The 27,131-nt window shown below is 42.9% G+C and overlaps 3 protein-coding genes across 5 annotated transcripts in view; 2 read left to right on the top strand and 1 right to left on the bottom strand.

Moving 5' to 3' along the window:
• Nucleotides 1-9,165, bottom strand: part of CAPN12 (calpain 12) — a 57,967-nt gene extending 48,802 nt beyond the window's left edge. For both annotated transcript variants that reach the window (XM_063431258.1, XM_063431259.1), the window contains exons 1-8: nt 9,029-9,165; nt 3,764-3,953; nt 3,612-3,681; nt 3,400-3,518; nt 3,062-3,234; nt 2,532-2,703; nt 716-787; nt 52-209 (exon numbers count right to left, since the gene is read on the bottom strand). In XM_063431258.1, coding sequence (XP_063287328.1) covers nt 52-209; nt 716-787; nt 2,532-2,703; nt 3,062-3,234; nt 3,400-3,518; nt 3,612-3,681; nt 3,764-3,898 — 899 coding nt within the window. In that variant the 5' untranslated portion in view covers nt 3,899-3,953; nt 9,029-9,165. The remainder of the gene's footprint in view (nt 1-51; nt 210-715; nt 788-2,531; nt 2,704-3,061; nt 3,235-3,399; nt 3,519-3,611; nt 3,682-3,763; nt 3,954-9,028) is intronic.
• MRPS12 (mitochondrial ribosomal protein S12) overlaps nt 1-27,131 on the top strand; it is a 295,484-nt gene that overhangs the window by 199,994 nt on the left and 68,359 nt on the right. The gene's annotated exons all lie outside the window — the stretch shown is intronic.
• The window catches only part of LOC134572329 (inositol-tetrakisphosphate 1-kinase-like), a 26,989-nt gene continuing 17,402 nt past the window's right edge, over nt 17,545-27,131 (top strand). The window contains exons 1-5 of the mRNA XM_063431228.1: nt 17,545-17,898; nt 18,385-18,409; nt 19,944-20,066; nt 25,789-25,906; nt 26,094-26,189. Of these exons, the coding sequence (XP_063287298.1) occupies nt 17,804-17,898; nt 18,385-18,409; nt 19,944-20,066; nt 25,789-25,906; nt 26,094-26,189 (457 nt within the window). The 5' untranslated portion in view covers nt 17,545-17,803. The remainder of the gene's footprint in view (nt 17,899-18,384; nt 18,410-19,943; nt 20,067-25,788; nt 25,907-26,093; nt 26,190-27,131) is intronic.

Genomic DNA, 27,131 nt, shown 5'->3' with positions numbered 1-27,131 from the left:
ATACATGCAGGTTTCTCTCTGTGGTAACACAGTACGTAGATGCAGATTTACCAAAACTCGCCGTCCTCCAGAATTACAACCTCTATTTCCTGAAGGTTTTCCACGAACTGCCACTCAGGCCCCCCATCTCTCCATGGACCCAGCCACTCTTTATGACCCCATGGATTACGAATTCGAAGCAGACACACGGTCCCCTGGATTGTCTGGACCTGGAGGAAGAATCTCTAAAGTCATGGAATCTCCAACCAGCACTAGTGCTAGAATTCAATCTAGAAAGAGTTTTAAAACTGCCTTAAAACCGACATTAATGAAATAAACCATAATCCAGAATCTCCATCTCACCATAACTTTACAGCTAAAGATAGGGTTGTAGATATCAAGAATAACCTTCCAGTGGAAGCAGTAAAGACTGACAGCGATATAGAAAGGGTAGTAGATACCTGGAACTGCCTTCCAGTGGAAGCAATCATGACTAACAGTGATAAAGAAAGGATAGTTAGTGCCTTGAATTGCCTTCCAGTGGGAGCAGTAAAGACTGACAGCGATATAGAAAGGGTAGTAGATACCTGGAACTGCCTTCCAGTGCAAGCAGAAAAGGCTAACAGTGATAGAGAAAGAGTAGTAAATATATAGTATAGTATATGTATACCATTACAGGTACTTTGCTAACAATAAATAGATTGTGGATTTATGCTATGTTTTGACGCTCTCTTACTTCCTTCGCACCAGTCACGGAGTACATGTGATAGCTTAGAATACCCATTAAGTTGGAGGTCTCAAGTTCTCCCTGCAGAGACATAATGGGAAGAAGTGAGGTAATTTCTGGTTTAATAATAGTATATAACAAGAGGAACAGAGAGTTCAGGTTCTAGAAGAGTATTGTGAAGGATGTTAGAGTGAGGTTCTAATCATGAGTATTACCGGTATTATGGATGGTAGTATGAGATTTCTTGATTGTGAGGGATGTAAGAGTGAGGTTCTAATCATGAGTATTATTATGGATGGTAGTATGAGATTCTAGATTGTGAGGTTCTAATCATGAGTATTATGATGGATGGTAGAATGAGATTCTAGATTGTGAGGGATGTTAGAGTGAGGTTCTAATTATGAGTATTATGATGGATGGTAGAATGAGATTCTAGATTGTGAGGGATGTTAGAGTGTGGTTCTAATTATGAGTATTATGATGGATGGTAGAATGAGATTCTAGATTGTGAGGGATGTTAGAGTGAGGTTCTAATTATGAGTATTATGATGGATGGTAGAATGAGATTCTAGATTGTGAGGGATGTTAGAGTGTGGTTCTAATTATGAGTATTATGATGGATGGTAGTATGAGATTCTAGATTGTGGGGGATGTTAGAGTGAGGTTCTAATCATGATTATTATTATGGATGGTAGTATGAGATTATAGATTGTGAGGTTCTAATCATGAGTATTATGATGGGTGGTAGTATGAGATTCTAGATTGTGAGGTTCTAATCATGAGTATTATGATGGGTGGTAGTATGAGATCCTAGATTGTGAGGGATATTAGAGTGAGGTTCTAATCATGAGTATTATGATGTATGGTAGTATGAGATTCTAGATTGTGAGGGATGTTAGAGTGAGGTTCTAATCATGAGTACTATGATGGATGGTAGTATGAGATCCTAGATTGTGAGGGATATTAGAGTGAGGTTCTAATCATGAGTATTATGATGTATGGTAGTATGAGATTCTAGATTGTGAGGGATGTTAGAGTGAGGTTCTAATCATGAGTACTATGATGGATGGTAGTATGAGATTCTAGATTGTGAAGGATGTTAGAGTGAGGTTCTAATCATGAGTATTATGATGGATGGTAGTATGAGATCCTAGATTGTGAGGGATGTTAGAGTGAGGTTCTAATCATGAGTATTATGATGGATGGTAGTATGAGATTCTAGATTGTGGGGGATGTTAGAGTGAGGTTCTAATCATGAGTATTATGATGGATGGTAGTATGAGATTCTAGATTGTGGGGGATGTTAGAGTGAGGTTCTAATCATGAGTATTATGATGGATGGTAGAATGAGATTCTAGATTGTGAGCGATGTTAGAGTGAGGTTCTAATCAGGGATAGGCAACCTTCAGCACTCCACATGTTGTGAACTACAACTCTCATAATGCTCTTACAGCCAGCTGCTGGCAAACCATCAAAGGAGATGTAGTCCACCAGAGGTTGCCTACCTGTATTCTAGATGGTGAGTATTGTGAGGGATGCTACAGTGAGGTTCTAGATTTTGAGTATTGTGAGTAATGTTAGAGTGAGGTTCTCAATAGTGAGTATTGTAAGGTGTGGTATGATGAGGGATGATTGGACGAGTTTGTTTATAATGAAGTATTTTTGGAAATTTTTCTGTAAATGTGAATAATATTAAGATCTTTACATTATGTTATGTTCTTGATAGAAACTATGATGCTCACATTTCTATTCACATTGAACATATGGGATTGTGAATGGTAAAAGTTTGGGCCAATTTATCTGAACTCTGAATAAATTGGGGTACCTGAGTGTTCCCACAGCAGATCAGGGCTCCTCTCTGGAGCATATGACTAAGATGACTCCATAATTCTGTTGATGATCCACTGGTCTTAATGCTTTGTACTATTCCACCAGTCATATCAACCAGAGCTTCGCTGGCAAATCCCATCTGTAGAGCAGAGTATCCCCCCTTCAGCCTGCAAGAGATACAGCCATTAGCAACTTGTAGTTTCTAGGACAGGGGTGAGTACTGAGTGTCTGTCATGTGAAAGTTGAATGTTGCCGAGTATCTGTCCTGTGTTTTGACAGTATCTCTGGTGAGGTCTAATGACCTATGAGCGTCTCCTCTTTGACATATGTCCATAAGGGACACCTGTGTGGGTGCTTATTGTCTATAATGATTTGTAGTTTGAGTACTGAGTACCTACGAAGATTTGTAGTGTGAATACTAAGTGTCTATGATCTTCGTTCTGTGAGTGTCTGGACCATTTTGTTAGCACTTTTTGCAAAATGTATGTTGTCTTGGTGGGGCTTCTCCTCCTAACTTATCCTCACTTGGCATATGCTTTCTCCAGAAGAGAGCTCCAGAACTCATCTGTATCATTTGAGTGCATGAATAGAAGTTTATATTGAGCTCGACCTACTCCACAGTCGCCATTGTCACCAAGTGGAACTGTGGGCAGGAGATCATCCACCAGTACTTCAATCCACTTTCCATACTGCCAAAACTGAGCACAAGGAAGACAGAAACAGCTCTCATTACTCCACAAGACCACAGCTAGAGATGAACACACACAGGAGACAGTATGGGCTTTAGTAGACATCAATGAGAATGCAGGCCTGAGGGGTATCACAATGCTCAGTAAGTGAATAGACTTAGTGTGAATTATTACCTGGAATTTGAAGCTGCCATTGTACCCATCCTCAAAGTCCTGTCCAGCAGGTACCACTTGTTGCAGGAGATGAGGGTACAGGGACAGGCAGGAGAGAGCAGAAAGGAACCAGCAGTTACCTGCAGAGATAAAAATGACAAGTTTAAATGCCATCATTACTACATTACTAAAATAATAAAAAAATACCCATCCAGTGGGAATATGCCACATACTCAGATTCCCCTGGCAGACATCCCTTCTGGTAGCTCCACCCACAATAAACTGAGGCCTGGCACAGATCTCCTGTAAAGAAGGGACACCATGAAAGACATGGATAGTATCAGAAAACGAAGAAAATCAGGATGAGATCAATGATCCAACGTACCTTGGGTCTTCTCCACGTCACACCATCAATTCGGAGAGCTTCATCATGGGGAAAACTGGGATCCACAAACAGGGGATGTTCGGTGGGAGCTTCTGATGAGTCACGCCTGCTTCTCTTAGCTGGAGAAGGTTCCATTAGCTGCACCAATTAGACATGGGTCCATGAAACCTTCCTAATGTAAAAACGAGATCTGGGGGTAGAAAAGTACAAACATTACTTAGAAGGTGATGTCTACCAAGGACTTACAGAGCAGACAACATGCCCTATTTATTGGACATTCCATGACATCATGACAATATGGTGAAGGCCAGTATGGAATGGTTATTTACCATAGACAGGTTTTTGGTATGAGATTCTATATGCTCAGCCTATGTAACCTCCAATAACTTGCTCCCAGTCTTTGCATGCTTTCATTTTACATTTGGGTTGGCAGGGGGGTTTGGGGACCCCTAGCCACCCAGCGAAGGGGGACTCTAAAGCAAGGGGGGTGAACATTGGCACGCACTCTTACTGTACTCATATCACCCCACCTGACGCCAATGATTAACGGGGCTGTGGGTCTACAATAGCAACTCCTCTCTTAATTATTAAATAGCTCCCACCATCTGCCCATGAGTGGGGCCTGAGGATGAGGAAAAAGACATGCCCTCCTCTCCCACACACTATGTATAGTATAGCCCACACCCTATAATTAGATCAGGGTCATATTAACACCCATTGGAATTTATTTGTAACTTTTACTTTAGGTATTGGCTTGCGAGTGCCGGACAGCCTCCATGTATTTTAACCCTCGTGCTGCCAAGCAATGTTTTTAACTTTTTGTCCTCTGGCTGCTAGTGCTGTAGACGGACAAATAGTTTGAATAGTTAAAATACTCAACATTTTTGGAACCAGAATTGTTACATATTGTGATCGAGTTCCGGATGTTACAATATGAAAGGTGATTCTAAGCTTTATGTAAACCGTCATATTCTGTAGGAGGGAAATTACTTAATTAACAAGGAATTCCACAAGAGCTGCCCTGATTAATTTACTGATTTCCCTCCTGTAGCACATGAATGCTACATATTACAGGGCAGCACTTTTCATACACAGATGATATAGGTGTTCTGATCAGGGTGTACTAAGATTTCTGGCAGGATTATTCACTAAAGTGAGAATTCAACAACAATTCAACATGAATTTCACATTTAAGGCCATTATAATCAAACTGGAATAAAGTTATTTATGTTTCCAGTTTGATTACTTTACCCTTACATTTCAAATTCACGTTGAATTCTCACCTTAGTTAATAACCCTGCGAGTGTTTAGAAACAGAATTGTGGTTATTTAATATAATTTATTCTGCCCCCTCCTGGCACTGGAGGAGCAGCATGCGGTTACAGCCCAGTAGGGAAATCAGGGGCGAGAAGGACCTGCTTTGAGTGGGACTGCAGGTAGATAGACAGAGAGTGGCCAAGCCCGTCACACTGGCTACAGAGGGAATCCAATCATTCTGTGTTTGCAGGACACATCCGAATACTTCATTGTGTGGAGTCCTGCATGTATAGCGTTACTGACTGTGTGCCCATGGTAGCTGCCTGCGGCTCCCTGTTTTCCTTACAAATATACATTATTTTTATGTATTTTAGCACATTAATATTTTAGGTGGAGGCCTCTCCTTATCTGAAGTGTTAATTGTTTGTGCTATTTTGAAAGGAAAGGTTGAACAATAAACGCAGAATTTTTTTATTTTTTTTTGTGGGGCTGGGCTGAGAATTCAGAGAGTGCAGGCTCCTACATTGTAAATTGCCCTTCACTGTATGTATCCTTCATATACTGCATGGATGAAATGTATCAAGAAACACACTATTAATGGCTTTCACAGATGCAGTGTGTGAATGCTGCATACTGCAGGGACTGAGTGAAATATTGATCACGCTACAGTGATCTGCCAGTTACAGAAGGCAGAGTCCATGCTGCCAGCTCTCCCCAAACAAGGAAGTGACTCAGCTAGCAACGCTCAATTAACCTTCCATTACAGAGCTCAATCCACAAGCTCTAATTCATCAACATTGCAAAGACTTCTGGGACTTGTAGTTCATAGTACTAATATAGAGAGCTAACTGCAGAAATGCAAGAAATTATGTCATACAGACCAACAATAGTGGCCAAGGAATAGGGACGCGGTGGGCAGCCAGCTGAGGGATTGTCGCTAGTGATGCAGACTGTCCAGAATAACTAACCGTAACCTAACTGTAACCTAACCTACACAGTGCACCTGGAATGTCCCTTTAATAATATAAACCCACCCACTGTAACTAACTGTAACCTAATCTACACAGTGCACCTAACGTGTGGGAGCCTGGAGTGTCCCTTTAATAATATAAACCCACCCACTGTAACTATCTGTAACCTAATCTACACAGTGCATCTAACATGTGTGGGAGCCTGGAGTGTCCCTTTAATAATACAAACCCACCCGGTATAACTAACTGTAACGTAACCTTCACAGTGCATCTAATGTGTGTGGGAGCCTGGAGTGTCCCTTTAATAATATAAACCCACCCAGTATAACTAACTGTAACCTAACCTACACAGTGCATCTAACGTGTGTGGGATCCTGGAGTGCCCCTTTAATAATATAAACCCACCCGGTATAACTAACTGTAACCTTACCTACACAGTGCAGCTAACGTGTGTGGGAACCGGGAGTGTCCCTTTAATACTATAAACCCACCCAGTATAACTAACTGTAACCTAACCTACACAGTGCATCTAAGGTGTGTGGGAGCCTGGAGTGTCCCTTTAATAATATAAATCCACCCAGTATAACTAACTGTAACCTAACCTACACAGTGCACCTAACGTGTGTGGGAGCCTGGAGTGTCCCTTTAATAATATAAACCCACCCAGTATAACTAACTGTAACCTAACCTACGATGTGCACCTAACGTGTGTTGGAGCCTGGAGTGTCCCTTTAATAATATAAACCCACCCAGTATAACTAACTGTAACCTAACCTTCACAGTGCATCTAATGTGTGTGGGAGCCTGGAGTGTCCCTTTAATAATACAAACCCACCCGGTATAACTAACTGTAACCTAACCTACACAGTGCATCTAACGTGTGTGGGAGCCTGGAGTGTCCCTTTAATAATATAAACCCACCCAGTATAACTAACTGTAACCTAACCTACACAGTGCATCTAACGTGTGTAGGAGCCTGGAGTGTCCCTTTAATAATATAAACCCACCCAGTATAACTAACTGTAACCTAACCTACACAGTGCACCTAACGTGTGTGGGAGTCTGGAGTGTCCCTTTAATAATATAAACCCGCCCCGTATAACTGTAATCTAACCTACACAGTGCATCTAACGTGTGTGGGAGCCTGGAGTGTCCCTTTAATAATATAAATCCACCCAGTATAACTAACTGTAACCTAACCTACACACTGCACCTAACGTGTGTGGGAGCCTGGAGTGTCCCTTTAATAATATAAACCCACCCAGTATAATTAACTGTAACCTAACCTACACAGTGCATCTAACGTGTGTGGGAGTCTGGAGTGTCCCTTTTATAATACAAACCCACCCAGTATAATTAACTGTAACCTAACCTACACAGTGCATCTAACGTGTGTGGGAGTCTGGAGTGTCCCTTTAATAATATAAACCCGCCCCGTATAACTGTAATCTAACCTACACAGTGCATCTAACGTGTGTGGGAGCCTGGAGTGTCCCTTTAATAATATAAATCCACCCAGTATAACTAACTGTAACCTAACCTACACACTGCACCTAACGTGTGTGGGAGCCTGGAGTGTCCCTTTAATAATATAAACCCACCCAGTATAATTAACTGTAACCTAACCTACACAGTGCATCTAACGTGTGTGGGAGTCTGGAGTGTCCCTTTTATAATACAAACCCACCCAGTATAATTAACTGTAACCTAACCTACACAGTGCATCTAACGTGTGTGGGAGTCTGGAGTGTCCCTTTAATAATATAAACCCGCCCCGTATAACTGTAATCTAACCTACACAGTGCATCTAACGTGTGTGGGAGCCTGGAGTGTCCCTTTAATAATATAAATCCACCCAGTATAACTAACTGTAACCTAACCTACACACTGCACCTAACGTGTGTGGGAGCCTGGAGTGTCCCTTTAATAATATAAACCCACCCAGTATAACTAACTGTAACCTAACCTACACAGTGCACCTAACGTGTGTGGGAGCCTGGAGTGTCCCTTTAATAATATAAACCCACCCAGTATAACTAACTGTAACCTAACCTACACAGTGCATCTAGCGTGTGTGGGAGCCTGGAGTGTCCCTTTAATAATATAAACCCACCCAGTATAACTAACTGTAACTTAACCTACACAGTGCATCTAACGTGTGTGGGAGCCTGGAGTGTCCCTTTAATAATATAAACCCACCCAGTATAACTAACTGTAACCTAACCTACACAGTGCACCTAACGTGTGTGGGAGCCTGGAGTGTCCCTTTAATAATATAAACCCACCCAGTATAACTAACTGTAACCTAACCTACACAGTGCATCTAACGTGTGTGGGAGCCTGGAGTGTCCCTTTAATAATATAAACCCACCCAGTATTAACTGTAACCTAACCTACACAGTGCACCTAACGTGTGTGGGAGCCTGGAGTGTCCCTTTAATAATATAAACCCACCCAGTATAACTAACTGTAACCTAACCTACACAGTGCACCTAACGTGTGTGGGAGCCTGGAGTGTCCCTTTAATAATATAAACCCACCCAGTATAACTAACTGTAACCTAACCTACACAGTGCATCTAACGTGTGTGGGAGCCTGGAGTGTCCCTTTAATAATATAAATCCACCCAGTATAACTAACTGTAACCTAACCTACACAGTGCATCTAACGTGTGTGGGAGCCTGGAGTGTCCCTTTCAGCATTGTGTGTTGTTGCTTTTTATGTATCATGCAGATACTTTTTACATTTATCTGATACATTTTTGTAGAATTGTGCTTTGAAGTCTTTCGGACCTCAGTTAATTCTCCTATGGCAAGACCCTATTAATTAACGTTAACTCTCCTATGTATGATATGATGATTTCATAGTGTTTTTGCTACTATCAACGTACGTGTTTTGTATATAAATGAAGTATTAAATATTGATATCTCATATCTGGATTTGTTCTTAGGAGCGCTCACACTTTCTGTATATTTAGATTTCTACCATAACCCCCCCCCAGTAGCACAGAGCAGAGTGTGATCTCAGTGTAACTTACCATGCGGCAGGGGCTGGGTTTGCAACTCATTACAGGCGATAAATTTAGAGTTCCAGGAAATGGTTTCAGAAACAAGAAAAACCAGTAATGTACAAAGTATCATGGGAAATCACACCTCGCTGATACACACTGACTGTGTCTAATGTCCCTCTCACAGACACAGTGGCTGGGTCTAATGTCCCTCTCACAGACACAGTGGCTGGGTCTAACGTCCCTCTCACAGACACACAGTGACTGGGTCTAACGTCCCTCTCACAGACACAGTGACTGGGTCTAACGTCCTTCTCACAGACACACAGTGACTGGGTCTAACGTCCCTCTCACAGACACACAGTGACTGGGTCTAAAGTCCCTCTCACAGACACAGTGGCTGGGTCTAACGTCCCTCTCACAGACACACAGTGACTGGGTCTAACGTCCCTCTCACAGACACACAGTTACTGGGTCTAACGTCCCTCTCACAGACACACAGTGACTGGGTCTAACGTCCCTCTCACAGACACAGTGGCTGGGTCTAACGTCCCTCTCACAGACACAGTGACTGGGTCTAACGTCCCTCTCACAGACACAGTGACTGGGTCTAACGTCCCTCTCACAGACACAGTGGCTGGGTCTAACGTCCCTCTCACAGACACAGTGGCTGGGTCTAACGTCCCTCTCACAGACACAGTGGCTGGGTCTAACGTCCCTCTCACAGACACAGTGGCTGGGTCTAACGTCCCTCTCACAGACACACAGTGACTGGGTCTAACGTCCCTCTCACAGACACACAGTGACTGGGTCTAACGTCCCTCTCACAGACACACAGTGACTGGGTCTAACGTCCCTCTCACAGACACAGTGACTGGGTCTAACTTCCCTCTCACAGACACAGTGACTGGGTCTAACGTCCCTCTCACAGACACACAGTGACTGGGTCTAACGTCCCTCTTACAGACACAGTGACTGGGTCTAACTTCCCTCTCACAGACACAGTGACTGGGTCTAAGGTCCCTCTCACAAACACACAGTGACTGGGTCTAATGTCCCTCTCACAGACACACAGTGACTGTGTCTAACGTCCCTCTCACAGACACACAGTGACTGGGTCTAACGTCCCTCTCACAGACACACAGTGACTGGGTCTAACGTCCCTCTCATAGACACACAGTGACTGTGTCTAACGTCCCTCTCACAGACACAGTGACTGGGTCTAACGTCCCTCTCACAGACACACAGTGACTGGGTCTAACGTCCCTCTCACAGACACACAGTGACTGTGTCTAACGTCCCTCTCACAGACACAGTGACTGGGTCTAACGTCCCTCTCACAGAAACACAGTGACTGGGTCTAACGAGACAGACATACTGATACATTGTGACAGACATACTGACACAGAAAGAGACTCACAGGCACTCCGAATTCATGCAGCAGGCAGTTTTATTGTATCAAAATGTAACGCAATTTACCCTTCTCAGACATACTGTGGCGAAACCAACCTCGCCACTGGGCCCTGGAGAAGCCTGTTTGCTAGCCTCCTACCTGCTGACTATGGCCCCTGGGTTATTTGGGGCATATTGTACTGTATATTGCTGCTACTGGCCCTTTTAACAGCATCTATGGACATATTGGGACTTTTGGGACTACTGTCCCTTTAAGACTGTGATACATATTCTAGTGTACTGCCTGTAATATTATATGTGTATTTGTGTGTTAAGTTTAACCTGGGATATGTATGCAGCATTCATCTGATTGTTCGGTAGAATCACTCCATTTATTTTATTGAGTGAAACTACCGAACAACCAGACCACCCAGGAATAAGTGTGCCTCCAATTACAGTTTGCAACAATGTTGCAAACGGGTAATTGGCAATCAGTGTAATGTATTCTGTGTCCTCTGGGTGGCCGCCATTCGGGAAACAAACACGTGGCGGCGGCCATCTTAAACTACCGAACAGCGGTGTTTTGCCGTCGAGTGTCTGGAACTAAAATCGGACACTTGACTAGGCAAACACCGCTGAGACCTCCATACTTCCAGAAATTCGTATAGAAACTACCGAATGACCCGCCGTTCGGTAGAAAGAACCCCTCAAACAAGGGAATTCATTCAAACCCTCTCCAGGCTCTATAACACAGGCAATTCGCCTGTTTTCATTCCCTTGTTTGTGACCGACCGCAGGGCCAAAATGCATGGAACTGTTTTCGGATACTTTACCCATGCGGTCGGTCAAATCTTTGGAACCCCATATCTCCCGAACCGTTTATCCGAATGAACTGATTTTTGGATATGTTGTCCCCCTGAATAAGGGCTGTCCAGCGATGCTGGATTTAAAGGTGTACCCCCTGGTTTTGGGGTACATCCAGAACTTGGCTGAAAAGGTGTACCGGATAATTGGGTTTAATGTTATCTGAGGGGAGGGGATGTGTGGGCTGAACCATGTATGTGATTGGTTATTTTATGCCTCCCCCTGGGTGTGGACTGTATGTGTATTATTGTAATAAAAGCCAGGCTGGATGAGCCAGTCGAGAGTTCCTGTTTTACCCTCAAAGTGATGTGTCGTCTCATTATTGGGGGGAAGGATTTATTGCATGCTGTTCCAGTTTGACTGCTAGGAGTGCAAGCCTATTCGTATGGTTCCTATTCAACTGTCTACAGCATTCAGAGGCTTGAAAGCATTCATATGCTTCTCTGATTCGGTGATTGTGGTGTCGGCTAGAGTGCTTGGAGGCCTCAGGAAGCGCTAGGAGCATCCATTAACGGAGGTACCAAGTCGGGGTGCCAGGTGATCCGTTACACATACTGACACAGACACACTGTGACAGACATACAGACACACTGTGGTAGACATACAGACACACTGTGGTAGACATACTGACGCACACACACACAGACAGACATACTGGCACACAGACAGACATACTGAAGCAGACAGACAGACAGCCATACTGACGCACACACAGCCATACTGACAAACATAGACTAACTGACACACACACACACAGACATACTGACACACACACACATAGAAATACTGACACACACACAGACATTGAAATACTGACACACACACATGCAAACTTTACACTTTTAAAGTCACCCTCCAGTTTCCTACTTGCAAGAGGGTGCCTGCCCTGGGGTCCAGTGTGTTGGCTGCGGTGTTTGGAGTTGGGGTCTGGCTCTCCTCGGTGAGTCCCCCTCCTCACTGCCTCCTGGATCAGCCTCCCTCCTGCGTGGCTCATTGTCCCTATGGTGGGAGGAAGTGACTCGCGGCCGTCATTTCCTCCCATGCTGCTGTTAAGCAAGGGCCCAGTCGCGCTGTTAAAGGGCCATTGCGCCCTACCAGGCCCCTGCTGAAACATGATCTCTGGGTGGCCCTAAGTGTGCGGGCCCTGGTGCAGCCGCAATACCAGCACCAAGGGCGCACGGGGAGAATTTTATTTGCAGGCAGTGGGGCCACGTGGCAGCTGGGTTGAGCCCCTCAGGAGCAACTGGGGCTGCCCTGTTTGCCCCGTGTTAAAGATGGTCCTGATATCAGCAAAGACATATTTATACATTAGTAAACCCCACACATATGGTAAGGTTAGCGGTCCCTGAGCGCTCTAACTGGTAAAATTGCACTGTGATCCGGTGCAGGGGTTTGGAACTAGTTTCAACGGGCTATGCCGAAGTTTCTATCCGCTCAGCAGTTCCACAGAGTTCATAGGTTTATCCCGAATTGGTGCATGAAGTCCTCATAGCCGATTAATTTGTGGGTGACCCTGTGTCCCAAATAAGCACAGTGTGGCTTAGACATAAGAGGTTACTGGGAAGCTGAGAAAGGAATATGCCATGGTCCCCTCCCAAACACAAAGCTACCCCCATAAGTCCCGTTTCTCAGGGAGTTACCATGATAGTCACACATTCCAACAGTAAATCTGGAAATCCATTGTAACGGACCGTTTCAGCATAAAAGGGGAAAAATCCGTTTAGGCGATAATCCCCTTTTCTAGAGACAGGCACAGCTACTGCAGAACATCAGAACTCCCGAGCTGGATACGAAATAACACTCCGAACTGGAACAGCTGAACAAGAAAAGCATACAATCGGCTTACACTCTTGGCAGTCAGCTTACAATCCAATCCCCCCCAAGAACGAGACGACACTTCATTTTGAGGGTTAAGCAGGAACTCTAGACTGGGACACCCAGTCTGGCTTTTATTTCCAACTCACACATACAGGCCACACCCAGGGGGAGGCATAAAAGAACCAATGACATAGATGTTACCTCCCACACATCCCCTCCCCTTAGTGTGACACATAATCCCATTATGCATACAGAGTAAAATATACTTTTACACAACTTTCATAACTTTAAAACCATACATCACATTCACATAAAAATACATATCCACAATCAATCCATTCAGGGGAACAACATATTAAAAAATGGCATGGATCCGACCAGGGGTTTAAAAGTTACTAAAAGTATCTTTTGGGCCTTGGCTTGCAGCATGGCACAATCTGGCCCAAACAGAAGTAAAACATCCCCCACAATGCATCCCGGCTTCCTCCCTTCTGCCCTGGAGATAATTGGAGAAGTAATCCAATTATCTAGGACTAGAGTCAGACTCCATTAACCACATGGTTGCAAAAAGACAGTAAAAGACATAAAATTACATACTGATACATTTAACACATAAAACACACATTTCTACATATCCCCAGTTTAACTGAACACATAAATACCTACATAATATTTAAGACAGTATTACTGTGATATGTTACAAAGTCTTAAAGGGACATAAGTTCCAATATGTCCATCGCTGATTTTAAAGGGCCAGTAGCAGCAATATAAATTATTACATGCCCAAATATAGTCTTTAAAGTGCAATATGTCCAGGGGCCATAGTCAGCGGGCAGGAGGCTAGCAGCCAGGCTTCTCCAGCCCACAGTGGCGAAGTTGGTTTCGCCACATCCATGTTTCCAACCCAGGGTTATTCCTGTCACATTGGTAATGTGACGTGGCAGAATCCACTCCACCGGGCGAGGGTAGTGAATACATCTCGACTCAAACATGTAATTTTCCGCATAATCCAGAATGAGATCTGCTGGGAATTGGAACCATGGTGGGTCTCACCCACAATTGACTCCTTTGCATACTTGCAGTCTGAGGCCTTGTTTTTGGGCCAGTCATCATTCGCTTTAGATGCAGATCTTTCAGCCCTCCACTCATTGACCACAGAGAGTATTAAGGGAACATACCTTCATCTGAAGAGGGAGTGGAAATCAAATCTTGATCCTTGGCCTGGAATGTTTTGTTCTGCTTAGCCAGTCTTACCCTTAGAGTGGTGACTGGTTGTCTCCAAGCCCTTCCAGTGTCCTTGGAAGCCTCCTTCCGAGACTCCTCAATCTCGAATCGGGCATACCTGAAGCCAGAAGGGGCACAGACAAACGCAGGAGCAGGTCCAGGAGGAAGACCTAAAAAGCAAGTGGTTGCATGGTCCTCTAGGGCATTCGGGCCCAAGATGACCGATGGCAGAGAGTTGACAAGGTTGTGCTCAAGCCACAGAGGAAACAGAGACACCCGAAGGCCTTATGATAGTACCGTAGAACATGATATCATGTCGTTGTCCCCACATGGATGGAGCCTGCAACTGGAGCGGAATCTAGTTAGAGGAGAAAGTAAAATGGAAAGCCCCCCCCAGCACCCAGGGATAAAGTGAAATAGGGTAAGGGGAAGTAAAAATAAGGCAAAGACAATACTAAAGACTAAATTATTCTATAGAATGGTAAATATAAAGAGACCCTGTAACGATCCCTGATGTGGTAGCTATCGGTTCGTCTGTTTCCACCCGAACTGCTATGAGCATGAGTGATTATAGCTCGCAGTTCGGGTTTCCATTTGTCTCTTAATCCAGATCAAATACAGTTTTCTCAGCAAATTCTCCCAATGCAGTGAACAGGTACCCAAACATCAGCCGAAACTTGATGAAGTGTATAACAAGACTGAAGCTTTATTGGTGCCACACTGGCTTTTATACAATTCCCAATGCAAGGGGCACTCCCCCGTGGACCCTGTGGGGAAAAGGGACACAAAAAGTACAGCCAATAACAATGCAGTCACACACTGACACTCCTAATACAAACAAGCAATTATCTCCTCTCTGCTAATAATTGAGTCAGATAAAGTAATAAATTAATTAGCTCCAGGCAGAAAAAAAACATTATTTTCACAAAACTTAGAAAATACCCCAAGAGAAACTGTAGGCAACCAGAACAATTCAGCGTATACAAGTAGTTTGGGTGCTGTGTCCCTTTTGCTCTTAGTTCTGCAATGTAATATATTGCAGCTCTAAGTCTGCCCTCTGTCTTCCCACTTGTGGATACAGACATGGCTTCCGGAATCTAAACTGACCTCCAGCCAGGGCCAGATTAAGAGCCCAGTGGGCCTGGTGCTGACAGTTATGATGGGCCTAATTACAGAATCCTATCGACCAAAAACACAAACAGTCATACCTCCCAAGCGTCATGTATCTGATGGAGATGGTGCTGGAGGGAAACTCATAGGATGCAGCTATAAGAAAACACATACCCTATGCTAATCTCTCTCTAATTTATGCTCTCATCTTTCAAGTAAATCCATACCAACTAACAGCAGTGACCAGTGAAGCAGGAAGTCAATGGGCGGGGTAAAAGGTTGGGCCATTGACGCAAATCACGTGACCAGAACGGCCAAAAGGGGTGAACATGCCCAAAAAGGGGGCATGTCTGTCCAAAGAATTGGAAGGACAGCCTGGCATCAGTGTCCCTATGTATCACAGTGTCAGTGTCCCCATGTCACCCAGTCCCCTAGTCTCCCAGTGTCTCAGTGTCCTCATTTCTCCCCATGTCCCCATGTCTGTGTTTCCCGTGTCACTAGGATACTAGGGGACACTGAGAGACATGGGGACACAGTGAGGACACTGAGACACTTGGGGGCACTGAGACACGTGGGGGCACTTGTGGATGGAGACATGGAGACACTGAGACATTTGGGGACACTGGGAGAAATGGGGACACAGACACTAGGGACAGCTCCATCAGCCCCTATGTTAATCCGGCCCTGCCACCAGCGTCAGATTTTCCCCATAGGAAAGCATTGGGAGGGGGACACTCCAGGAGCCAGGAAAACTGGTTTGTTCTCCTGGCACTATAGGATCCCTTTAACCTTTCCTGGTAAGTTTTATCCTGCAATCCATGAACCAGTTTAGTAGCCCTTCTCTGAACTCTCTCTAAGGTATCAATATCCTTCTGAAGATACGGTCTCCAGTACTGCGTACAATACTCCAAGTGAGGTCTCACCAGTGTTCTGTACAATGGCATGAGCACTTCCCTCTTTTTACTGCTAATACCTCTCCCTATACAACCAAGCATTCTGCTAGCATTTCCTGCTGCTCTATTACATTGTCTGCCTACCTTTAAGTCATCAGAAATAATCACCCCTAAATCCCTTTCCTCAGATGTTGAGGTTAGGACTCTATCAAATATTCTGTACTCTGCCCTTGGGTTTTTACACTTAAAAAGCATTATCTTGCACTTATCCACATTAAATGTCAGTTGCCACAGCTCGTTTACCTAAATTATTTGCCATTTGACTTATTCCTCCTGAAACATAAACCCTATTGCACGCCCTGGTAAGGTGGTATGTATGTCCTGGTTAGGTGATATATACACGCCCTGGTTAAATGGTATATGTGCCCTGGTTAAATGTTATATACACGCCCTGGTTAGGTGGTATATACATGCCCTGATTAGGTGGTACATACACGCCCTGGTTAGGTGGTATATACCCACCCTGGTTAAGTGGTGTATATATATGCCCTGATTAGGTGGTATTTATGCACATCCTGGTTAGGTGGTATTTATGCACGCCCTGGTTAGGTGTTATATACATGCCCTGGTTAGGTGGTATTTATGCACGTCCTGGTTAGGTGGTATGTATATGCCCTGGTTAGGGGGTCTGTATACACCCTGGTTAGGTAGTATGTATACGCCCTGGCTGGGTGGTATGTGTGCCCTGGTTAGGTGGAATATATACACCCTGGTTAGGTGGTATGTATACGCCCTGGTTAGGTAGTATATGTGCCCTGGTTAGGTAGTATGTTTGCCCTAGTTAGGTGATATGTATACGCCTTGGTTAGGTGGTATGTATACGCCCTGGTTAGGTAGTAAATGTGCCCTCGTTAGGTGATATGTATACGCCCTGGTTAGGTGGTATGTACACGCATTGGTTAGGTAGTATATGTGCCCTGGTTAGGTAGTACATGTGCCCTGGTTAGGTGGTATGTATACACCCTGGTTAGGTGGTATGTATACACCCTGATTAGGTGGTATATGTACGCCCTGTTTAGGTTGTATATATGAGCCTTGGTTAGGTGGTATGTGTGCCCTGGTTAGGTGGTATATGTACGCTCTGGTTAGGTGGTTAGGCCTTGATTAGGTGCTATATACGAGCCATGGTTAGGTGGTACATGTGTGACCTGGGTATGTGTGTGTACACAGTAATCGATCTGTAAATGTGACAGTGACATGCATCTTGCCGTACTGTTTGTCATTACAAGGTGTGTCACTCAGTATATCCCTGGTAACGGTGAGCTAATCAATATTTATGGCAATCAGCTGGTATCTCTGGGAAGGTTCCTTCCTGACTCTCCTGTGAGCTATTCTGTGCCTGCCCCACATGGGTATCAGACATCCTGCATTACCTAGCTGAGACAGGCCAAAGGTGAGTGCAGCAGGCTTGGGCTGAACCAGGGAGACAGGTTTACTGTGCACCATGCCTGCCTTGCAGAGGAGGAAGAGAATCGGCGTCTGTGTCAACGACAAGAAGAAAAGAAAACTCAACTTTCATGTCTTTGAGGAACTTTGCAAGTGGGTGAAGTGTGCAGTGTGCGATTGTGCATACTGTCTACACTGTGTGTGTTACCCTATTGTCTACAGTACACTATATGCACTGTGTGTGTGTGTTACCCTACTGTCTACACTGTGTGTGTTACCCTACTGTCTACACTATATGCACTGTGTGTGTGTATTATCCTACTGTCTGCACTATATGCACTGTGTGTGTGTATTATCCTACTGTCTTCACTGTGTGTGTTACCCTACTGTCTACACTATATGCACTGTGTTCATTAACCTACTGTCTACACTGTGTGTGTGTATTATCCTACTGTCTACACTGTGTGTGTGTTACCCTACTGTCTACACTATATGCACTGTGTGTGTGTATTATCCTACTGTCTTCACTGTGTGTGTTACCCTACTGTCTACACTATATGCACTGTGTGTGTGTGTTACCCTACTGTCTACACAGTAGTTATTTTTATATCTTACATTATGAAACGTTTTATTTTTCAGGAGCCGCGGATACGATGTGACGGATGTAAGTGTGCCAAACGTTATATTGCTCTATATACCAGCTATGTGTGCCGGGTGTTATATTACTCTATATACCAGCTATGTGTGCCGGGTGTTATATTACTCTATATACCAGCTATGTGTGCCGGGCGTTATATTACTCTATATACCAGCTATTTGTGCCGGGCGTTATATTACTCTATATACCAGCTATGTGTGCCAGTCGTTATATTGCAGCTATGTGTGCCGGTTGTTATATTACTCTATATACCAGCTATGTGTGCCGGGCGTTATATTGCAGCTATGTGTGCCGGGCGTTATATTACTCTATATACCAGCTATTTGTGCCGGGCGTTATATTACTCTATATACCAGCTATGTGTGCCAGTTGTTATATTGCAGCTATGTGTGCCGGGTGTTATATTACTCTATATACCAGCTATGTGTGCCGGGCGTTATATTGCAGCTATGTGTGCCGGGTGTTATATTACTCTATATACCAGCTATGTGTGCCGGGCGTTATATTGCAGCTATGTGTGCCAGGCGTTGTATTACTCCATATACCAGCTATGCGTGCCAGGCTTTGTATTACTCTATATACCAGCTATGTGTGCCAGGCTTTGTATTACTCTATATACCAGCTATGCGTGCCAGGCTTTGTATTACTCTATATACCAGCTATGTGTGCCGGGCGTTATATTGCAGCTATGTGTGCCAGGCTTGTATTACTCTATATACCAGCTATGTGTGCCAGGCTTGTATTACTCTATATACCAGCTATGTGTGCCAGGCTTGTATTACTCTATATACCAGCTATGCGTGCCAGGCTTGTATTACTCTATATACCAGCTATGCGTGCCAGGCTTGTATTACTCTATATACCAGCTATGCGTGCCAGGCTTGTATTACTCTATATACCAGCTATGTGTGCCGGGCGTTATATTGCAGCTATGTTTGCCAGGCGTTGTATTACTCCATATACCAGCTATGCGTACCAGGCTTTGTATTACTCCATATACCAGCTATGTGTGCCGGGCGTTATATTGCAGCTATGTGTGCCAGGCTTGTATTACTCTATATACCAGCTATGCGTGCCAGGCTTGTATTACTCTATATACCAGCTATGTGTGCCGGGCGTTATATTACTCTATATACCAGCTATGTGTGCCAGTCGTTATATTACTCTATATACCAGCTATGTGTGCCAGTCGTTATATTGCAGCTATGTGTGCCAGTCGTTATATTGCAGCTATGTGTGCCAGTAGTTATATTGCAGCTATGTGGGCCAGTAGTTATATTGCAGCTATGTGTGCCAGTCGTTATATTGCAGCTATGTGTGCCAGTAGTTATATTGCAGCTATGTGGGCCAGTCGTTATATTGCAGCTATGTGTGCCAGTCGTTATATTGCAGCTATGTGTGCCAGTAGTTATATTGCAGCTATGTGGGCCAGTAGTTATATTGCAGCTATGTGTGCAAGGTAAAAAATCCAGGTTCACATTAAATAGTTCCCAGGTGATAAATTCAATTAAAAAAACAAAACAAAACATGTTGCCATTAGGTGGATCTCTCATTGCCCCTCAGTAACCAAGGTCCCTTTGATCTGATTATACACAAGTTGTCAGACCTTCTTGTAGAAGCTGGCCAAGACCTCAAATCCCATTATCTCGTCCAGCAGCTTCAGGTAAGTCTAAAATACACTAAGATGGACTTCTATTGTATCTACTGCTCCATCCTTTATATTGTATCTCCTGCTCCAACCGTTATATTGTATCTCCTGCTCCAACCTTTATATTGTATCACCTGCTCCAACCGTTATATTGTATCTCCTGCTCCATCCTTTATATTGTATCTACTGCTCCAACCTTTATATTGTATCTACTGCTCCAACCTTTATATTGTATCTCCTGCTCCATCCTTTATATTGTATCTACTGCTCCAACCTTTATATTGTATCTCCTGCTCCAACCGTTTTATTGTATCTACTGCTCCATCCTTTATATTGTATCTCCTGCTCCATCCTTTATATTGTATCTACTGCTTCAACCTTTATATTGTATCTACTGCTCCATCCTTTATATTGTATCTACTGCTCCAACCTTTATATTGTATCTACTGCTCCAACCTTTATATTGTATCTACTGCTCCAACCTTTATATTGGATCTACTGCTCCATCCTTTATATTGTATCTCCTGCTCCATCCTTTATATTGTATCTCCTGCTCCAACCTTTATATTGTATCTCCTGCTCCATCCTTTATATTGTATCTCCTGTTCCATCCTTTATATTGTATCTCCTGCTTCATCCTTTATATTGTATATCCTGCTCCATCCTTTATATTGTATCTCCTGCTCCATCCTTTATATTGTATCTCCTGCTCCATCCTTTATATTGTATCTCCTGCTCCAACTGTTATATTGTATCTCCTGCTCCATCCTTTATATTGTATCTCCAGCTCCATCCTTTATATTGTATCTCCTGCTCCAACCGTTATATTGTATATCCTGCTCCATCCTTTATATTGTATCTCCTGCTCCATCCTTTATATTGTATTTCCTGGTCCATCCTTTATATTGTATCTCCTGCTCCATCCTTTATATTGTTTCTCCTGCTCCATCCTTTATATTGTATCTCCTTCTCCATCCTTTATATTGTATCTCTTGCTCCGTCCTTTATATTGTATCTCCTGCTCCAACCATTATATTGTATCTCCTGCTCCATCCTTTATATTGTATCTCCTGCTCCAACCTTTATATTGTATCTCCTGCTCCAACCGTTATATTGTATCTCCTGCTCCATCCTTTATATTGTATCTCCTGCTCCATCCTTTATATTGTATCTCCTTCTCCATCCTTTATATTGTATCTCCTGCTCCATCCTTTATATTGTATCTCCTGCTCCAACCGTTATATTGTATCTCCTGCTCCAACCTTTATATTGTATCTCCTGTTCCATGCTTTATATTGTATCTCCTGCTCCAACCTTTATATTGTATCTCCTGTTCCATGCTTTATATTGTATCTCCTGCTCCATCTTTTATATTGTATCTCCTGCTCCATCCTTTATATTGTATCTCCTGCTCCAACCTTTATATTGTATCTCCTGCTCCAACCTTTATATTGTATCTCCTGTTCCATGCTTTATATTGTATCTCCTGCTCCAACCGTTATATTGTATCTCCTGCTCCAACCTTTATATTGTATCTCCTGCTCCATCCTTTATATTGTATCTCCTGCTCCATCCTTTATATTGTATCTCCTGCTCCAACCTTTATATTGTATCTACTGCTCCAACCTTTATATTGTATCTCCTGCTCCAACCGTTATATTGTATCTCCTGCTCCAACCGTTATATTGTATCTCCTGTTCCATCCTTTATATTGTATCTCCTGCTCCAACCGTTATATTGTATCTCCTGCTCCAACCTTTATATTGTATCTACTGCTCCATCCTTTATATTGTATCTCCTGCTCCAACCTTTATATTGTATCTCCTGCTCCAACCTTTATATTGTATCTCCTGCTCCAACCGTTATATTGTATCTCCTGCTCCATCCGTTATATTGTATCTCCTGTTCCATCCTTTATATTGTATCTCCTGCTCCAACCGTTATATTGTATCTCCTGCTCCAACCTTTATATTGTATCTACTGCTCCATCCTTTATATTGTATCTCCTGCTCCAACCTTTATATTGTATCTCCTGCTCCAACCTTTATATTGTATCTCCTGCTCCAACCTTTATATTGTATCTCCTGCTCCAACCGTTATATTGTATCTCCTGCTCCAACCTTTATATTGTATCTACTGCTCCATCCTTTATATTGTATCTCCTGCTCCAACTTTTATATTGTATCTCCTGCTCCAACCTTTATATTGTATCTCCTGCTCCAACCGTTATATTGTATCTCCAGCTCCATCCTTTATATTGTATCTCCTGCTCCAACCTTTATATTGTATCTACTGCTCCATCCTTTATATTGTATCTCCTGCTCCAACCGTTATATTGTATCTCCTGCTCCAACCTTTATATTGTATCTCCTGCTCCAACCTTTATATTGTATCTCCTGCTCCATCCTTTATATTGTATCTCCTGCTCCAACCGTTATATTGTATCTCCTGCTCCAACCTTTATATTGTATCTCCTGCTCCAACCGTTATATTGTATCTCCAGCTCCATCCTTTATATTGTATCTCCTGCTCCAACCTTTATATTGTATCTACTGCTCCATCCTTTATATTGTATCTCCTGCTCCAACCGTTATATTGTATCTCCTGCTCCAACCTTTATATTGTATCTCCTGCTCCAACCTTTATATTGTATCTCCTGCTCCATCCTTTATATTGTATCTCCTGCTCCAACCGTTATATTGTATCTCCTGCTCCAACCTTTATATTGTATCTCCTGCTCCAACCTTTATATTGTATCTCCTGCTCCAACCTTTATATTGTATCTCCTGCTCCAACCTTTATATTGTATCTCCTGCTCCATCCTTTATATTGTATCTCCTGCTCCAACCGTTATATTGTATCTCCTGCTCCAACCTTTATATTGTATCTACTGCTCCATACTTTATATTGTATCTCCTGCTCCAACCGTTATATTGTATCTCCTGCTCCAACCTTTATATTGTATCTCCTGCTCCAACCTTTATATTGTATCTCCTGCTCCATCCTTTATATTGTATCTCCTGCTCCAACCGTTATATTGTATCTCCTGCTCCAACCTTTATATTGTATCTACTGCTCCATCCTTTATATTGTATCTCCTGCTCCAACCGTTATATTGTATCTCCTGCTCCAACCTTTATATTGTATCTCCTGCTCCAACCTTTATATTGTATCTCCTGCTCCATCCTTTATATTGTATCTACTGCTTCATCCTTTATATTGTATCTCCTGCTCCATCCTTTATATTGTATCTCCTGCTCCATCCTTTATATTGTATCTCCTGCTCCAACCTTTATATCGTATCTCCTGCTCCAACCTTTATATTGTATCTCCTGCTCCATCCTTTATATTGTATCTCCTGCTCCATCTTTTATATTGTATCTCCTGCTCCAACCGTTATATTGTATCTCCTGCTCCATCCTTTATATTGTATCTCCAGCTCCATCCTTTATATTGTATCTCCTGCTCCAACCGTTATATTGTATATCCTGCTCCATCCTTTATATTGTATCTCCTGCTCCATCCTTTATATTGTATCTCCTGCTCAAACCTTTATATTGTATCTCCTGCTCCAACCTTTATATTGTATATCCTGCTCCATCCTTTATATTGTATCTACTGCTCCATCCTTTATATTGTATCTCCTGCTCCATCCTTTATATTGTATCTCCTGCTCCATCCTTTATATTGTATCTCCTGCTCCATCCTTTATATTGTATCTCCTGCTCCAACCTTTATATCGTATCTCCTGCTCCAACCTTTATATTGTATCTCCTGCTCCATCCTTTATATTGTATCTCCTGCTCCATCTTTTATATTGTATCTCCTGCTCCAACCGTTATATTGTATCTCCTGCTCCATCCTTTATATTGTATCTCCAGCTCCATCCTTTATATTGTATCTCCTGCTCCAACCGTTATATTGTATATCCTGCTCCATCCTTTATATTGTATCTCCTGCTCCATCCTTTATATTGTATCTCCTGCTCCATCCTTTATATTGTATCTCCTGCTCCAACCGTTATATTGTATATCCTGCTCCATCCTTTATATTGTATCTCCTGCTCCATCCTTTATATTGTATCTCCTGCTCCATCCTTTATATTGTATCTCCTGCTCCAACCGTTATATTGTATCTCCTGTTCCAACCGTTGTATTGTATCTCCTGCTCCATCCTTTATATTGTATCTACTGCTCCAACCTTTCTCTTGGTGTCTGTAGAATATTCCCACAAAGTGCAGCTTGACAAGACCTCTTTTAGAGAGATCAATACATTGCTCTCTGCAGGATGTTTCAATAAAGCTGCCTTCACTGAGCCCTGGTTTGCCCGAACCTTCTTTGGTTTTCCTGGTGTCTGTGTTAATAAGTCATCATTATGATTTATTAAGTTCTCCCTGTCCCCATTGCTATCACTGTTAATGGTATTACCCAAGAGCTCACAATCTCCCTCCCACCCCCATTCACGCAGTAAGTCTTGCTATGAGGAGAACCAGACACAAGTGATATATGTGTAGCGTGAACCTTATTGTGATGTGTGTTAATATAGTATTACCTTCTACCATATTAACCACTTCACTACCTAAATCGAGCATAAACCTTTTTATTTTACAGAATAAGATTTAGTTCACAAAGCCTCACTCACCCTAATTTAACCTTCAGTAATGATTATCAGTCTGTATCAATACTGTTATCAGTCTTTAGATTAACAAACTTCTCTGCCAGACATCACTGGTAACTAATTTAATGTCTGCAATTGTGCTGAAAATGTCAGCTCACTCCCTGTTTTCAAACAGTAAAGGAAGGATCAATGGGTCATAACATTTCTACAATCAACTGAACTGCTAGTAATGCCTTCAGTATAATTAAAGATACCTATAAGCAAGGTATTTTGACCATTTTATTTAACTTTTTTTTCACACCCGTATGTGATAACAAATTTTTTTTTTCCTTTTTATACTAACGTTTCAGACTCTGGGTGAATATTGCAAGACAAAGGACATTGTATAATGTCTAAATCTTTTCATTTATCAGATATTTTTTATAAAATACGAACAAGTACGTAAAAAATTTAAATTGTGTAAATTTACAGAATTAAAATTTTTTACTTTGTCCACAAAGCAACCTATAAACAAAACCGATGTGTTATGATATGGTTATGTGCTTGCGATGCACCCCTCGCTTCAAATACATGTTATGCTAATATCAAATCAAAAAAGTGCTCGGTTGTTAAGGAATTAAAGTGTTATTCCAAGTACTATGACCAGGTCAGTGACTTGAAGTGGTTATGGTGCCTGCAATCTGTGTGTGCAGTGCTTTACCATGAAAGGCTTCACATACAGAGTTTAACCCTTCTGCTGCCTGAGTTGTAACTACACCTCATTGGAGAGATTTAACTCCCCTTGTAATTGTAGCGTCATCAGCCAGCTCAGACCAAGAGTTCCAGCTGGCTAATGTCAATTCTGTGCTACTTTCATTGCACGGAATGTCAGTCATTGTCAGTCACCTGATACTCTTAGCCAATGAAAGGGGAGGGCCGCGCTCAGCACAAGCAGAACGTACAACACAGGACCACCAAGGAGCATCGGAAACCCAGGTAAGGGGGCAATCTGTTGCTAAACGGCTTGTCCTATAACTGGGGAACCATGCCAGGGTACTCCTGGCATCATAACCACTACAGCGGGCTGTAGTGGTTATGATGATTGGAGTAACCCTTTAACCTATTAATGTCTGCTTTACAGGTCTATCTGGACACTCACCCGTACACTATTCTCCTGGACCCCCTGCCCGCTCTGCACACCCTCCTCGATCGATTCGAGTCCTATCACTTACTGCGCAGCCTGGAGTCCCGCAACAATGGTCAGTAGGAGATGGACAACATACCCCAAATAGCCTGCTCACAGTGCTTGCTACCAGCTTACTAGATAGAACAGAGAGCATTGCAGCCATATTTACTAAAAACGTGTGCTCGGGTATAATGGAGATCTCTCCTCGATTGCATGGTATATTCATGTTGTTGACTGTGTTTTTCTTGTTTTCTCTGAAGGTATCTGCTCGGTCTTCTCCCCGCCATGTGTGGAGTTGGTGTCCAAACATTGCGATATTGTCTCCCTGGTGCGGGCCCATCTCACCTTCCCAATCAGTAAGGCTGCCAAGGCAGAGTTGATGACCTCTGAACCCAATCATTCCTGGGGTGTGGGGTGTTTGAGTATGTAAACAGAACATACAAAGTACAAGTCCTGCATTTACCAGCGGGCACAGGGCGCCATGAGCTTATCTCTTGTTAGTTAGAGATGTTTCTGGCAAACACAGATAGGGTTATTTACTAACGCGGGAGTGGTGGAGGAGTGTTCCAATTTTGTCATTTTGTCTTCAGATTTGTTATTTCTCTGTTAATTCTCCACAATAAGCAGTTTGTGAATTACTCCATTTGTGTTAATTACAGGAATAACAAATCATTGTTACACGTTTTGTATCCATTTGAAGTGTTACTGTGGAAACTGTAACACAGTCACTGTGTTAATAGGAATGTGGTCCTTCTGAGTAAAAAATATGGATACGTTTATGCAAACCCCCTCCAGTATGTCACATGGGGGCTGACTACCCTCTCTCCTCTCCCCCCCCCCCCCCCCCCATCAGTACACTTCTGCATGATCAAAGTGTGTGAGGCAAAAGGTTGGGTTTAACAAAGAAACAGGTTACCTGCGCACTATCCCAAAGTGATTTTGTATGTCTGAAAAAGGTACTGTATGTATCGATTTAACACAGAAGTTAGTATGTGTGTGTTCTTGTGTTAGTGTTACAGGGTAATGCCTGTGTGTGTGTATGTTTGTATATTTGTGTTAGAGTGTTACACAGGTACTCCCATCTGCCATTTGCAGACACAATATACTCTGTGTAACATAGAACAGTGTGTGTTTTTGTGACATTGTGTTACAGAGTGTTACATTGTGTTACACAGGTACTCCCATCTGCCATTTGCAGACACAATATACTCTGTCTGTCTGTGTAACATAGCACAGTGTGTGTTTTTGTGACATTGTGTTACAGAGTGTTACACAGGTACTCCCATCTGCCATTCATA

This window comes from Pelobates fuscus, chromosome 9 (assembly GCF_036172605.1).
Source record: "Pelobates fuscus isolate aPelFus1 chromosome 9, aPelFus1.pri, whole genome shotgun sequence".
Lineage (NCBI taxonomy): Eukaryota > Metazoa > Chordata > Amphibia > Anura > Pelobatidae > Pelobates > Pelobates fuscus.
The sequence above is the reverse complement of the archived record's forward strand: the minus strand, read 5'-3'. Positions and strand labels throughout refer to the sequence as shown.